The sequence below is a fragment of the Scylla paramamosain genome, chromosome 20 (genome assembly GCF_035594125.1).
Source record: "Scylla paramamosain isolate STU-SP2022 chromosome 20, ASM3559412v1, whole genome shotgun sequence".
NCBI lineage: Eukaryota > Metazoa > Arthropoda > Malacostraca > Decapoda > Portunidae > Scylla > Scylla paramamosain.
Window position 1 is genome coordinate 6,124,059 of NC_087170.1, and position 16,021 is coordinate 6,140,079.

At 40.7% G+C, this 16,021-nt stretch overlaps 2 protein-coding genes across 4 annotated transcripts in view; one reads left to right on the forward strand and one right to left on the reverse strand.

The window, feature by feature from the left end:
• Positions 1 to 6,094, forward strand: part of LOC135110197 (uncharacterized) — a 108,680-nt gene extending 102,586 nt beyond the window's left edge. For all 3 annotated transcript variants that reach the window (XM_064022231.1, XM_064022234.1, XM_064022233.1), the window contains one exon: positions 3,622 to 6,094. In XM_064022231.1, the coding sequence (XP_063878301.1) occupies positions 3,622 to 3,658 (37 nt within the window). In that variant the 3' untranslated portion in view covers positions 3,659 to 6,094. The remainder of the gene's footprint in view (positions 1 to 3,621) is intronic.
• A 5,141-nt stretch (positions 6,095 to 11,235) lies between these two features.
• On the reverse strand, positions 11,236 to 12,273 carry LOC135110103 (uncharacterized). The gene has a single exon (XM_064022058.1). It carries the CDS (start codon positions 12,271 to 12,273, stop codon positions 11,236 to 11,238), a length of 1,038 nt encoding a protein of 345 aa, XP_063878128.1.
• Positions 12,274 to 16,021: the final 3,748 nt, after the last annotated feature.

A 16,021-nucleotide genomic window follows, 5' to 3' on the forward strand; every position in this document is an offset into this window, starting at 1 on the left:
TATTCAACAAAACATCTATCTGATATAATGACTAGCACTGGTGTTTGCCTGGCTGGTACATTAAACATAACATCAATCCAGTACAATAACCAAAACAATGGTGTGTGCCACAACACTTCAAGAGCTCTACCTTGCACTGGGTGATAACCTTTCGTAAAGGTTCAACTTTGCTTTCTCACACTTTAATGACATCATTTTCTCTTTCATGTCAAAATTTTGTGTATACATTAATGTTGCTTGGTGGTTTTACAAAACTGCTTCATGACATTAATTTGGTCTCATAATAAAAAAAAAATAATAATAATAATAATAATAATATCAATAATATTAATAATAAAAAAAATACACACAATAATACCCCACTCACAGCTGTCAGATAGGAAGTTCTGATTAACTCCAAGCCTAATTCTTTTACCCTTCCTGTAACATTTCCATGCCCAGCGAAGTAGTGCCATACTCTTCCAGTCCTAGATTAGTGTTCTTGGTTTTATTTACGTTTGTGTGTATTTACTTAGTTGTATTTACATAGTTTTACCTAGATGTGACATGCAGGAGGGGAGCTAAGCTCATACTGTCCCATCTCCATAACTGTTTTTATCCAACTTTTCCATAAAGTCATGAATATTTTTTAGCACACACTACTTCCATCTCCAGTCCATTCCATGCCTCAGTATTTCTATGAGAGAAGCTAAGCTTCCTTATGTCCCTTCTGCAGGTGGTTGCTTTTAGTTTTCTTCCATGTCTCCTTGTTTCTCTTTTGTTCATTACAAGTAGATCTTCACTATTTACTTTTTCTATCCCATTCAGTAATCTGTAAAGTGCAATCATGTCACCTCTTTCTTGTCTCCTTTTTAAGGTTAGGAGTTGCATCCTAGCTAGTCTCTCCTTGTATGACAGATCTTGCAATTCTGGTATCATCTTGGTTGCTGCTTTCTGTATGCCTTCCAACTTTCTTATTTGCTTTTTTTTTCATGTGGTAACCAAATTACCACTGCATATTCTAATCTTGGGCCTATCATTGTGGTGATTATTTCCCTCATTATTTCTTCATCAAGATAGGCAAAGGCAATTCTTATATTTCTTGGTAGGTTGTGAGCTTCACCTCTTATCTTATTAATGTATTTTTCCAGTGATAATTCCTCTGAGAATATCACTCCCAGATTTTTCCCTGTTGTCTTATTAATTGTTTCATTCTCCATCTTACAGTTGTAACTACACTTTTTGTTACTTCTTCCAAACTCCATCTTTTTACACATCCCAGAGTTAAATTCCATCTGTTGCTCCACTCCCACACCTTGTTTAGATCTCTGCAATTCCTCACAATCTTCAATTTCCTTCAATCTTCTCATAAGTTTTACATCATCAGCGAAAAGACTCGCATAGCTGGATACATTCTCCACCATATCATTTATATACACCATGAACATTCCTGGTGCTAACACTGACCCTTGAGGAACCGGGCTCCACACTGATGTCTGGTCCCTTCTTACTCTTCACATCTCTGTTTTATATATAAAAAAAAAAAATTCTCCATCCATTCCAGCCATTTTTTTTCATTTACACCACATTAAAGACTTCTGTGGAGACTGGAGAAGATTTCTTTTTCTTTTTTTTTTTTTTTTACATAAAACAAATCTTCTCCAGTTTCCACAGAAGTCTTTTATGTGGCACATTGTCAAAAGCTTTTCTTAAATCTAGATAAATGCAGCCTGCCCAGCCATCTCTCTCCTTTATTATATCAATCACTTTTGAATAATAACACAACAAATTGGTAAGACAAGATCTCCCCTTTCTTCAACCAAATTGACAATTTGTAATGATTTTGTTATTTTCCAAAAATTTGGTCCATTTTTTATATTTTTTTATTATCCTTTCACATATTTTTGCTATCAGACTCCTTTAAGTATGGGCATTCCAATCCTGTGGAACTATTCCTTTATTAATAGAGTTACACATGATGGTTTGTAATTTATTTTTAAGCTGATTACTGCATTCTTTTAATATCCATCCCGACACTCCATCCAGTCCTGCAGACTTTCTCACATCTAAGGTTTTGATGATTTCATCATTTTCTTATATCATTACTTGAAATTCCTCCATTTTCTATTTTCCTGTATGTCCAGTGGACTTATAAATTCCTTTTCCTTTGTAAAAACATCCTTGTATATTTTAAGAAACTCATTCCACTTCTCTTGGATCCCTGTAGCCATATGGGAACATATCCTATCTCTCTTCTTCAAAAAACTTAATGTTGTCAAAGTCTTCCTTACTGCAGTTTAACCTCTCAGCATGGTGTTCCTCATTCCTTTTACCCTCTGTTTCCTCATTTTTATTGAATTCTTTGGTAGTATGGTCACCTTTGGCTTACAGATACTTTGTCTGAAGATTCTCAATTCTTTCTGGTTCCTTGCTAAATAATAGATGTAGTCTTGATGTTTCTCCATCTTTTCCAAAATCTTGTATCACCTTTTATCCATTGTGTTAATACATTATCCATTGCCAGTTGTAATAATTTATTTCCCCAAGATGTTTCTGATCCCTCTGTGTACCACTCTTCCCAGCACACCTCCTTATAGTTCAAGTCTCCCATCATATCACTTTATCACCACATGGCATTTTCTTCAGCCAGTTCTTTGTGTCTTTTTATCATTTCTTCATATACTTTGTTTGACCAGGCTTTGGTTTTGGGCAGTATGCAAGTCACTATGAATTGTCTCTTTTTGCCTTGTATATTTTCCACTCCAGTTTCAAAATGCCTTTGCTAGTCCATTGCCACATTCTATTTCAACCACTTTTTAAACTTTACTTAACTAAAAACATCACTCCTCCTTTCTTATTTATTCTACTTCTTTTCCATAAGTTGTATCTATTTTGTCCAATGCTCTCTACTTCTTGTAACTCATCATATAGTTTTATTTCTTTGAGTTCTCTTATATCTGGACTTTTCTTATTTAAATAAACATTTAACTCCCTTAACCCTGAGATGAGGCCATTAATTTTAGTGTATGCCATATTCCATGTCTTTTTTTTTTCCCCTCTTAACTTGTTTCCCTGTTCTCCCTCCTGTTCAGGTACCACTTCCTCACTCTCTTGTTCAAACTCTCCAATAGAACATCTGCTCTTCCATTCTCTCCTTGTTTTTTACCTTTACTTCCTCCCTCAGTTTAATTAGTTCTTCCCTCTCCTTTTCATTTAAGTCTCTTCTCAGCCATATTTTTTTTTCCTTAACCAGCCTCCAGACCCCTGCCATAGCCTCCTCAGCATCTTTCTGTGATTTAAATTTGGTTTTTATGAGTCTGCCCTTCACCCATGAATTTCCCTGTCCTATGATATTCTTCTACTTCATTTACCAGACATCTTCCATTCTCTTGTATCTTTCCACCACTTTGTTTACTACCTCTTTCAGCCCTTTCTCTCTCATTGCTTTGTTGATCTTATTTCCCTTAATTCCAAAGACAATAATGCATTTTTTTTTTTTTTTATCAGCTGTCTCCCTTCCAAGAGATTTGTTACACTTGATAACTTTTACCACCTTTTGTGTTATTTTGGTGTGTGTATGTGTGTGTGTGTGTTGCCACACCATTCCTGCCCATCTCATCATACACTGGTTCTCCCACACAGAAAGTCTGAAGACCTCATGGAAGTGGAATCTCTGTGACCACCAACTCATCTGAATTGTAATTGGGTTCACTTACAAGACAACCTTGGCTACATGTGTCAGGGAGAAAATTTCTCTTCAACTACAACTCCTTAATGCTCAAAATTGTTTATGTATCTGGTCTGTAAAGAAATTTCAGGTCAGCGGGCCAATATTTCACACAAACTGTAATTTTCTCTTTGTTCAGATCATTGTAAACCATTAGAAAATATTCTCTCTCTCTCTCTCTCTCTCTCTCTCTCTCTCTCTCTCTCTCTCTCTCTCTCTCTCTCTCTCTCTCTCTCTCTCTCTCTCTCTCTCTCTCTCTCTCTCTCTCTCTCTCTCTCTCTCTCTCTCTCTCTCTCTCTCTCTCTCTCTCTCTCTCTCTCTCTCTCTCAACCCAGGAGGTGTGACTTGTCATGGTGACAGGGCTTGAAGAGTGGTTGGAGGTGCCACCTTCTTTGATGACTTGCCTGTCACTGGATTTTAAATTTTAGACTTAATAGTGTATTAAGCCAGATTAGTTATAAAATTGTACAAAGAAAATTATTGTTTTTCACTGGCTGAGCCTAATGAGAGTAAGAATTCTCATAATAGACTCTCATCTGTCTTCACTTGTTGGTTTTTATAATACTTTAATATATAGTTATATAGTTATTCATTTAATAAACATCCTCTCCCACACACACACACACACACACACACACACACACACACACACACACACACACACACACACATGCACACACACATACACACACACACACACACACACATACACACACTGTGTAGTGTAGTAGTTAACACGCTCAGCTCACAACCAAGAAAGCCTGGGTTCGAATCCCTGGCGCAGCAAGGCAAATGGGTGAGCCTCTTAATGTGTAGCTCCTGTTCACCTAGCAGCAAGTAGGTATGGGATGTAACCCAAGGGGTTGTGACCTCACTGTCCTGGTTTGTGGTGTGTAAGTGGTCTCAGTCCTACCCAAAGGTAAACACTATGAGCTCTGAGCTCTTTCCATAGGCAACTAGGGGAACAGCTGGCTGGGTGACCACCAGACAACTGTGGGTGAATCTCACACACACACACACATGCGTACACATGCACACCGGCCAGCTGTTCAGACACAGGTGCCAGAGCTCCTGAATATGCAAGCTACTTGATCTGGACAAAACAATGAGGCCTAGTAATGTATATGCAGGAGTGAGAAGGGGTTACAGAGTGACCTGTCTCCAAATTTATTACATAAAGAAGTATTTTGAGGTTAAAAGAAATTGAAGAAAAGAAAGATCTAAGTGGTGCCACAAGTCATGATGCTTTTGTAAACAAACCAAGTGAGGAGGTGAGACAGAAGGCACATTTTATTGAAACCCCTGTGGACTTGAGACAATTGGTGGAAGCAAGTGAAGAAAGGAATTTTTCAGGATTCAGAGAAGAGAAAGGAAATATGAGGAGGATAATCAGTGTAGATAAAAAAATAAGGTGCATGAGGGAACAGATCTCTGGCATCTGGAAAAGCAGAACAAACTTATTATGGAAAACAAAGAATTGAAAAAGAAGTATAGTAAATGTGAGAGTGCTCTAAAGATAAACAATGAGATGAAAGAGGCAATGGAGGAACTAAAGAAAGAAAATGAGATACTCATGTGTAATGAATATGAAGTAACTCTGCAAGGGCTGCAACAAAAGGTGGAGGATAGTGCAGGTAAAGTGGAAGGGGCAGTATGTGAAACCAAACTGGAGGAACTGAGAAATGCCTGGAAGAAAGAACATGAGGAGGAAAAAGTTAGCTTCACAGAGGTGGTTAAAAAACAAATACAGGAAAATACCAAGGACACAGTAATTCAAGTAATTAAAGAAAAGGAGGTTTTGGTGAGAGACACAGTGGACAAGAAGAAATGTATGGTCTTTTTCAGACTGCAAGAGAAGAAAAACCTAGTAAAGTCTGTCAGGGAGAGAGAAGAGAAGGAGTTGGTAAGGAAAATTATTACACTGGTCCAAGAGGAGGAATGGACTGGAACGAGGTGGAAGAAGCATATAGAATTGGAAAATATAGTGAAGGAGGTAAAAAACCATTAAAAGTGAGAATGAGATCCCAAGTTGCAGTAGAGGAGATCCTAGCAAGAATTGGGAAGCTGGCTGAAAGTTCAGAATACAAAAATATTTGGGTAAAAAGAGATATGGACTTGGAAGAACAGGAAAAAGAGAGGGATCTGAGAAATGAAGCTAAGGAAAAAAAACAAGAAGAACAGAGACCGAGAAGAGGAAATTTTATTGGAGGATACTAGATATGAGAGCAAGGAAATGGTATATTCGGGAAAGGGAACAAGAAATGAAAGAACCTCAGCAGCAGACAGAAATTACAAGTGGTAAGAAAAGTAGTGCATTAAGAGTAGTGTATACAAACATTGATGGGTTACTTTCAGGTGTACTGAAAGTGAGATATTACTTAAGGAAAATAGACCAGATGTGTTGTGCCTAACTAAGACAAAGCTAAAAGAGGAAGTCTGTTTAAGCTCTAAGGAAGAGGGATATAATTATTGGAGGAGAGATAGAAAGGGAAAAGGAGGAGGAGGAGTACTGATAATGGTTCAAGATGATATATATGTGGAAGAAGTGCAATATGGAGATGGCATGGTGGAGGTCATAGGTATAACAACCAGGACCAGTGGGAGAGAAAGGAGGAGGATCATATTAACGTATGTGCCACCGAAGATATACATGGAGGTTGGAGGATCACAAGGAAATGCAAAAGGAAGTGTTGAAGTGCCTAGACAACATGATAAAGGACAGTAAAATACTACTAGTGGGAGACTTTAACTGCAAAAAGCTGAGAGAAGATGGAAGTTAATGGAAATGCTGGACTGTGGAGTGAGGAAATGCTAATTATGGTGAATACAATGGACCAATGGGTGGAGGAATTTACAAGATACAGATACTATCTATGCTAGACCTGGTATTCTCAAAAAAAAATGGAGCCTAGTCCAACCATTAAATAGTTAAGCCCATTGGGAAAAGTGACCATGTTGTATTAGAAGTGATACTGCAAGGTTGGGAGGTTCTGCTATGTGAGGATTATAAAATGGGAGACTAAATTATGCAAAGACAAATTTTACAGAGTTAAAAAAATTCTTTGGGAATATTGACTGGAAGGGACTTATGGAAGGCAAGACAGTGCAGGAGAAATAAGAAACATTCCTGAAAAGTACAATGGGGGAGTGCAGAAATATGTACCTGTATATAAAGTAAGAAGGAGCAAACATATTTGGTATAATGCTAGATGTGCAGAAGCTAAGAAAAGAAAGGATATAGCCTGGAAGAAACTGAAGAAACAAGGAAATTAAAATAATAGAGAGCAGTATAAGGAGGCAAGGAATGAGTTTGTTAAAAAGAGAAGAGAGGAGAAGAAACAATTTGAAAAGGATGTGATAAAGAAATGTGAAGAAGAGCCTAAGCTTTGTTATAGAAATATCACTGGAAAGATGACAAGCAGAGAGACCATTAACAAGATAGTAAAGGAAGGAAGGATATATCAAACAGTGGAAGAGATGAGTGAAATTATGAATGAGAGTTTAAGGTCTGTGTTCAATGTGGAAGTGGATTTTACAGAACCAAATGAGGAGGTGAGGCAGGGGGTGTTATGGGAAGTCTTGGTGCAAAAACATGAAATTGGTAAATTATTAAAGAAGTTGGATGTCAGGAAAGCAATGGGGCCTGTCTGATGGAGTGTCAGGTTGGACACTAAAGGAATGTAGAGAGCAAGTGATGGAGCCAATTTGGGATGTGATTAACAGTTTATTGATGGAGGGAAGAGTACCAAGAGAGTGGAAGAGAGCAAATATAGTGCTAATACACAAAGGAGGAAAGAGGACTGAGCCACTAAATTATAGACCAGTGTCACTAACTAGTGTTGTGGGCAAGATCTGTGAAATAGTGATCAAGGAAAAGTAGGTGAAATATGTGAAAGAGAACGAAGTTATAACAAATAGTCAGTTTGGTTTCAGAAAAGGAAGGTAATGTGTGACAAATTTACTAAGTTTATATATGAGAGTAATATATGAAGTACAAAACAGTGATGGGTGGGTAGATGCAGTGTACTTGGACATCGAAAAAGCTTTTGATAAAGTTTCACATAAAAGACTATTGTGGAAGATGGAACATATAGGAGGACTGAGAGGGACAATGATAAAATGGATGAGAGACTACTTAAAGGATAGAGAAATCAGAACAGTGATTAGGGACAGCTGTTCAAGTTGGAGTAATGTAACAAGCGGAGTACCACAGGGGTCAGTGTTAGCAGCCATTATGTTCCAAATATATATATCAGTGATATGCAGGAGGGTTTGACCAGTTATATTAATCTGTTTGGTGATGATGCAAAATTGTTAAGAGTAATAAAGAGCCATGTTGATTGTATGGAGTTGCAAAGAGATATTGACAAGATTTATGGGTGAAGCAAGAAGTGGAAATTGGAATTCAGTATTAAGAAATGCCATTTGATGAAATTGGGAAAGAGTAAAAGAAGACCTGCATGGGACTATAAAATGGGGGAGGAAATAATGAGAAGCAAGGAGGAAAAAGACATAGGAGTGGTTTTTCAAGATACCTTGACCCCAGAACAGCATATAAATGAGATATTTGGCTCGACATACAAGATGTTAACAAATATTAGGGTGGCATTTCATTACATGGATAAGATTATGATGAAAAAAAATCATAGCCACTATGCTACATCCCAGACTGGAATATGTAGCAGTGGTGTGGTCTCCACATATGAAGAAAGACATAAAGAAGTTAGAAAGAATTCAGAGGGCAGCTACAAGGATGGTACCAGAGCTGAAAGACCTAACGTACGAAGAGAGAGATTGAAGGAAATGAGACTACCAACTTTGCAAGTTAGAAGAGAAAATAGTTAACCGCATTGAGAAGATAGACAAGGAGGATCTGGTGTTGCTGGAAAAAGATGAAGCTGGACTGACGAGAGGGCACTCAAAGATCAGGAAGAGTCAGTGTTTGAGGGACATCAAGAAGTACAATTTTCCACATAGAAATGTGGATATCTGGAATCATCTACAGTAAATGAGGAGGTTGTTACAGCACCAAATGTGCATAAATTTAAGGAAACGTTAGATAAATATAGATATGGAGACAGGACACTATGAGCCCTGCTCGAACCCTGTACTATACGACTAGGTAAATACACACACATGCACACACACACTTATACATGCTTTTAAACATAATCATATAGAAAAACACATTTTAAGATCATCTTCGTTCATGCACACATATGTACTTACCTATTATGTATATACACATTTACACAAGGAAATGCACATGTTAATATACACATGCAATGCTTATACATGTTTATGAGCACTATGACATTCATGTTCATACATGTGAAGTCTTAAAGAGACACATGATCATATAAGATGGAGTTAGAGTAGCCATTCTAATAGTATTTTTATAACATTATTAGTGAAAATAATTTGTTAAATATAATTTAAATCAATATTGATAAAAACTATATATATATATATATATATATATATATATATATATATATATATATATATATATATATATATTAACAACAAAATTGTGGTATGGTGAAAACATTAAAAATCACAAAAAAAAAAAAGTATATGGAAGGAAATGGGATTAAGCATTGAAAAGTAAAGTGTTACAAATGTATTAATCCAAGTGAGACAGTACTGCTCCCGCTGATCCAGAACATCACATCAGCTGTTGTTCGTTTCATACCTGTTCTAGTTATTAAAAAGGAGGTTTGAAAAAAATAAGTATTGAAAAAATATATAATGAATTTCTTTTTTCCTGAGAGAGAGAGAGAGAGAGAGAGAGAGAGAGAGAGAGAATTTTATGAGTAGTAATATTAAGTAGTAATATTATTAGTAACATTATTTGTGCTTAGTGTACTATTGCTTCAACTTCACACCTATGACACACAGGCATGGGCTTACAGGACTAGGTGTTTGTATTAAGGCTACATTAGACATATGGTAATTATCAGATACTTTTTTTTTTTTTTTTCAAGAAAAAAGTGTGTCTAATACGCCAGCAAGTACAGTAAGTTTTTCAGACTGTACATGGAGAAAAGAATGTTTCAAGTGAATTGTGTCTAAAATTGAAAGTGTAGTTGATTTACCAAAACCAAAAATGGCATACCCTTCTTTGGCAATATGTGAATGTTCTTTAAAGTTAGGAAGTTAGTGTTATTCAGACAAAAAAAAAAAAAAAAAAATAGAAAATATATGAATATGAAAAAATAATGATATGTAGGATAAATATAACTATGTATGTTAACCTGTGTACACACATCACAAAGAGTATTGTTACACAGCACAATACAAACTAACACCAAGGTCAGATTCATTGATAACATATTATGTTAGTATTCTTGTGTGTGCTTAATGCAGATGCACCTGCATAAACAAATAGGATTTGAATTGTCTCAGTAATGCTTCATGAAACACAGGTAGAGCCTTAGTTGAACCAGTAATGGGATCTGTGTTGTAGCACTACAATGTCTGTTTGGATAATGAAATTTTTAATACTTTACTCACTAGTGACTAATTCATTTTATTCATTTAGGACAAAATATTAAACTCCTACTGTTATTGTTAGACATGCATTTCTCATTACTAGCTATATTGAATACTTTTCCTTGCATGTCAGTGTGTGGCACTATGCAAGCTGACACCCTTATCAATCCTCTTGAGACTAGTGGTTTGTTCAGAGTGAAATTTGTTGGACACCAAGGTAACAATACTTTTTTGAGTCTGTGAATATATATATATATATATATATATATATATATATATATATATATATATATATATATATATATATATATATATATATATATATATATATAGTGGAACCTTGGTTCTAGAACTTGATTAGTTTCTGAATACCTTTCAAAATATGAAGTGTTAAAAAAAGCAAAACTATTTTCCCCATAGGAATCAATGTAACATGGATTAATCTGTTCCCAGACACCAGCTTACCCTGTCTTAGTGGCTTATGACAGACGCTCCCACAGCCAGGATGGGTGCTTCACATCTGGTCACAAATTATTTATCCAGAAAGGATGTATTGAATGAACTTAGTGAAATAGAACTCATCAGAAGATAATGTTTAGACCACGCAGGTATTCTCTTTGTCACCAATCTAGTGAGGGAAGCATTACAGAGGGACACATAAAGGAGCAACCCACTTACCGCCAAAATGAAGGTCATCATATGAAGGGTGCTTGAGAAACACAGGGACCGTCTTTATGTCTTTACTGGTGAGTCAACTAAGGTAAAGGTCTGACACATCCTCACAGCTAGGCGACTACCCAGAAGACTGAGTGGCGCCAAGCTGGGGAAAGCAAGATTTCCCGCGCTGCTCCCAAGATGCCAGAGGTTGGCATCCTACAACTCCCCCCCATAAGCTAAGAACCCTGGCTAATGCAGTGACAGTGTTCTTAAGTGAAGTAAACAGATAACATGGGAGCAGCAAAGAAACAAAAGAAAACATGAATAAATGTCAATAACCCAACATTTGATAGCACTGCTTGTACTCCTTCTGTCCTTTACTGCACATAGTCCTTCAGCCACCTCGGGGGCCGCCTGGCGCGCCTGCCTTCTCCATCCATTCGGGGCGCTGGGGAGGGAGGGGATAGTGGAGGCAGTGGAGTCGGTGGTGCCAGGTCTTCAGTATCGGAGGCTTCTGGTGCCGGCCTCAGATGTTGCCGCGTTCTGAGGGAGATGCGGCCACTACCGTCGAGTCTGACAAGATACTGCCTGTGGTCCCTTGCTTCTATGACGATACCTGCTCTGTTCCATCTCCTGCCGTGCTGGTGGTCCTGGACGAGAACCCTGTCACCAGGTGCAAGAGACGCGCAGGAGCTTGTGACGTTCCTGTCAGCCACCACTCTGTCATGGTGGTCCGCCATCTGACATTCCCGCTGCCGCAGCGTCCTCCCCCAAAAATTGTCCACCTCAAGCTTCCATTTCACTGATGGTACTCCATCCTGTAGCTGGCGGCCCATTGCCAGCTGAGCCGGTGACCTATTGATGTCCCGTAGAGGTGTGTTAAGGTACTGGAGCAAGGCGAGAGAGATCTTATCGTTGTCAAGACTGCCATCAGCTCCAATGTTTCCCCGTAGTATCCTCTTGGCGGACTTCACGACCACCTCTGCCCTTCTGTTTGACTGTGGGAAGTGCGCCGAGGACACCCGAACACCTACCCCCCACTTCTGGAGGAAATTCTTCATCTCCTCACTCCCTAGATTGGTACCCCCGTCCATGGAGAGCTGCTCTGGGGCACCCCATCTCGAGAAGTGGTGACGCAGCACATCCTTAATTCTGCCTGATTCTGTGCCATCAGGCAGGTGAGACACCTCCAGCCAACCCGTGAGCCTGTCTGCATAGACGTAGTCGTGTCCCTCCAGCTGTAACAAATCCACCACAGTCTGCTGAAAGGGATAGTCAGGGGGCAGAGTGAAGAGAAGAGGCTCAGGGGGTTGAGAGGGGGTGTGTATGTTGCACGTGTCATAGCAGTTGCGATGGTGCCTCAGGTCCCCTTCAATGCCAGGCCAGTATACTGCCTGTTGTGCTCTCCTGAGCATCGAGTCTATACCCTGTTGGCCTGCATGGAGGTGGGCTGCAACCTGCTTGCGTAGGAGGTCCGGAATCACCAGGCGAGGATGGTTGCTGTGGAAAGTGTACGTCACCAGGCCTCACGACACACCCAGCCTCTCCCTAATGCTATAGAAGGGGTGCAAGCACACCAGCTCCTGGGACTTCTGTGGGTGCCAGTCACCAGCCAACACCCTGGCCAGCAGCAGTTGGTACATGGGATCATTTCTTGACACCTGCAGCACCATGTTCTCGTCAAGGGTGAGGCTGTCCTGAAGTTCCAGCGCCTCAACAGTGGCGACGGCCATGGCCGCTGACAGCTCCTCATCCTGTTCCTCCTCCAGGGCACCGGGGGCTGCCTTCATGGATGGGTACCTAGACAGAAAGTCTGCCGTGCAATTCTTCTTTCCCGGGAGGTAGCGGATCATGAACTTGAATTGCAGCGTCCGCTCCTTCAACCTGAACAGCCTTGAGTTGGCGACATCCGTGAGAGCTTTGTCACCCAACAGGCCCACCAGAGGACGGTGATCAGTCACCAGGAGGAGATTGGGACAGCCTAGAAGGAAAAGGCAGGCCTTGTGGAGGCAGTATGCAACCACCAGCGCCTCACCTTCTATAGGTGCATACTCTTGTTCAGCAGGAGTCAAGTGGCGGATGCCACAGAGAGCCAGGCGCCAGCCTCCCTTGCAACAGAGTGGGGCCTCAGACGACACGCAGGAGTAGTGCTGTTGCAAGATGACAAAGCCTATGCCATCTCTGCTCCAGTTGGTGATGGCGGCCGTCGGCCTAGTGCAGTCATAGAAAGCCAGACCATCCTTGGCCAGCTCACAGATGGTCTCCTTCGCCTGCTCCAGCTTTTGCCACAGCTGCTCGTCCCAGTATACTTTACGTCCTGCTGGCTTCTTCAAGAGATCTCTGAAAGGCTCCATGATGGGAGCGGTGGCCAGAAAGGGCGCCAGCTGGTTGACGAATCCAAACAGTGACCTCATGTCGGTGATGGTGGGCTGGCCGGGCATTGTGAAGTGTCTTATTGCTGAGAGACGGTCCTCGGTGGGCTTGTATGCTTCCCAACCAACGTGGAAGCCGACAAACTCCACCTCTCTACGGCAGAACATGAACTTCTCTGGCTTGAGGGTGACGCCCACCTTGGCACACCGCTCCAGGAAGTTGTAAGTGTGCCAGAGGAGGAGGCAGTAGACACCTGCCGAAACAATAATTACTCCCAGTGAGGTCTAAAGCACTGTTCAGGGGGTGCTGTGAACTTATCATTAAACCCAGCTGTGACCTCACTGAATGTTTCCCTTTGTGTCTCACAACACGAGGGGGCAGTCACAGCCTGCCCTCTAAAGACAACTCTCTTCCTCCACACAAAACTACAAGCACCTAATAACACACACACCCTTCACTCAAAAATTTTAAAATGATCATGGCGACTCCTACACCAGCCTCGGAGTCCCCATCTGGGGAGGGGACCATAAATGTCCCCAGGGCGGACTGCCTTTCTGTCGACGACCCTAAGTGTCTTGACACCCCCCTCAACTTTTTCTTCATTAACTTCTGCAACATTCACAGTCTAAGATCTAATTTTCAATCTGTAGAACACCACCTCTCCTCTTCTAAACCTCATCTTCTTTTCCTCACTGAAACTCAGGTGTCTGAGGCAACTGACACTAGCCCCTTTTTCTGTTCCCTCCTACTTTCTCTATCCTCATTTTCGATCCAAAGCTGGATGCTGCATTTATGTGTGCAATGACTTAACCTGCTCTCTTGAATCTTCCGAGTTTTCCACCATCTGGCTACGACTACAGAGTCACTCTCATACTAAATTTATCTGTCCTGTATACCTCTCTCCTAACTCCTCTGACTATAAGAAATTCTTTGACTACTTAACTTCCAAAGTGGAACACATTCTGACCCTCTTTCCTTTTGCAGAGATCTCCATTCTTGGAGACTTTAATGTTCACCACCAGCTTTGGCTTTCCTCTCCCTTCACTGACCATCCAGGTGAAATAGCCTACAACTTTGCTATCCTCCATGACCTAGAGCAATTGGTGCAACACCCTACTCGTATTCCTGACCGTCTTGGAGATACGCCCAACATTCTTGACCTTTTCCTGACCTCTAATCCTTCTGCTTATGCTGTCACCCTTTCTTCTCCGTTGGGCTCCTCCAATCACAATCTCATATCTTTATCTTGTCCTATCACTCCAATCCCTCCTCAGGATCCCCCTAAGCAAAGGTGCCTCTGGTGTTTTGCCTCTGCTAGTTGGGGGGACCTGAGGAGGTATTTTGCTGATTTTCCTTGGAATGACTACTGCTTCCGTGTCAGAGACCCGTCTTTGTGTGCTGAGCGCATAACAGAGGTGATAGTGTCTGGCATGGAGGCATACATTCCTCACTATTTCTCTCATCCTAAACCTTCTAAACCTTGGTTTAACACAGCTTGTTCTCGTGCTATACATGATAGAGAGGTGGCCCACAAAAGGTACTTAAGCCTTCCATCACCAGAATTTCATGCACTTTATATTTCTGCCCGGAACCATGCCAAGTCTGTTCTCCAACTAGCCAAAAAACTCCTTCATTAACAGAAAATGTCAAAACCTTTCAAGATCTAACTCCCCTCATGATTTCTGGCACCTAGCCAAAAATATCTCCAATAACTTTGCTTCTTCTTCTTTCCCTCCTCTACTTCAACTAGATGGCACCACTGCTATCACATCTATTTCTAAAGCTGAACTCTTTGCTCAAACCTTTGCTAAAAATGCTACCTTGGACAATTCTGGGCTTGTTTCTCCCTCTCCTCCACCCTCTGACTACTTCATGCCACCTATTAAAATTCTTCGCAATGATGTTTTCCATGCCCTCGCTGGCCTAAACCCTCAGAAGGCTTATGGACCTGATGGGGTCCCTCCTATTGTTCTCCGAAACTGTGCCTCCGTGCTTGCACCTTGCCTAGTCAAACTCTTTCAGCTCTGTCTGTCAACATCTACCTTTCCTTTTTGCTGGAAGTTTGCCTACATTCAACCTGTTCCTAAAAAGGGTGACCGTTCTAATCCCTCAAACTACCATCCTATTGCTTTAATTTCCTGCCCATCTAAAGTTTTTGAATCTATCCTCAACAGGAAGATTCTTAAACATCTATCACTTCACAACCTTCTATCTGATCGCCAGTATGGGTCCCGTCAAGGCCGCTCTACTGGTGATCTTCTGGCTTTCCTTACTGAGTCTTGGTCATCCTCTTTTAGAGATTTTGGTGAAACTTTTGCTGTTGCCTTGGACTTATCAAAAGCTTTTGATAGAAACTGGCACAAAGCTTCGATTTCCAAACTACCCTCCTACGGTTTCTATCCTTCTCTCTGTAACTTCATCTCAAGTTTCCTTTCTGACCATTCTATTGCTGCTGTGGTGGACGGTCACTGTTCTTCTCCTAAATCTATTAACAGTGGTGTTCCTCAGGATTCTGTCCTGTCACCCACTCTCTTCTTATTATTCATTAATGATCTTCTAAACCAAACTTCTTGTCCTATCCACTCCTATGTTGATGATACCACCCTGCACTTTTCCACGTCTTTTCATAGACGTCCAACCCTTCAGGAGGTAAACATATCACGCAGGGAAGCCACAGAACGCCTGACTTCTGATCTTTCTAAAATTTCTGATTGGGGCAGAGCAAACTTGGTATTGTTCAATGCCTCAAAAACTCAATTCCTCCATCTATCAACTCGACACAACCTTCCA

What these genes read in the sequence shown, in the direction of transcription:
- LOC135110103 (XM_064022058.1), bottom strand. Translation starts at nt 12,273, where the DNA reads ATGCTCAGGAGAGCACAACAGGCAGTATACTGGCCTGGCATTGAAGGG.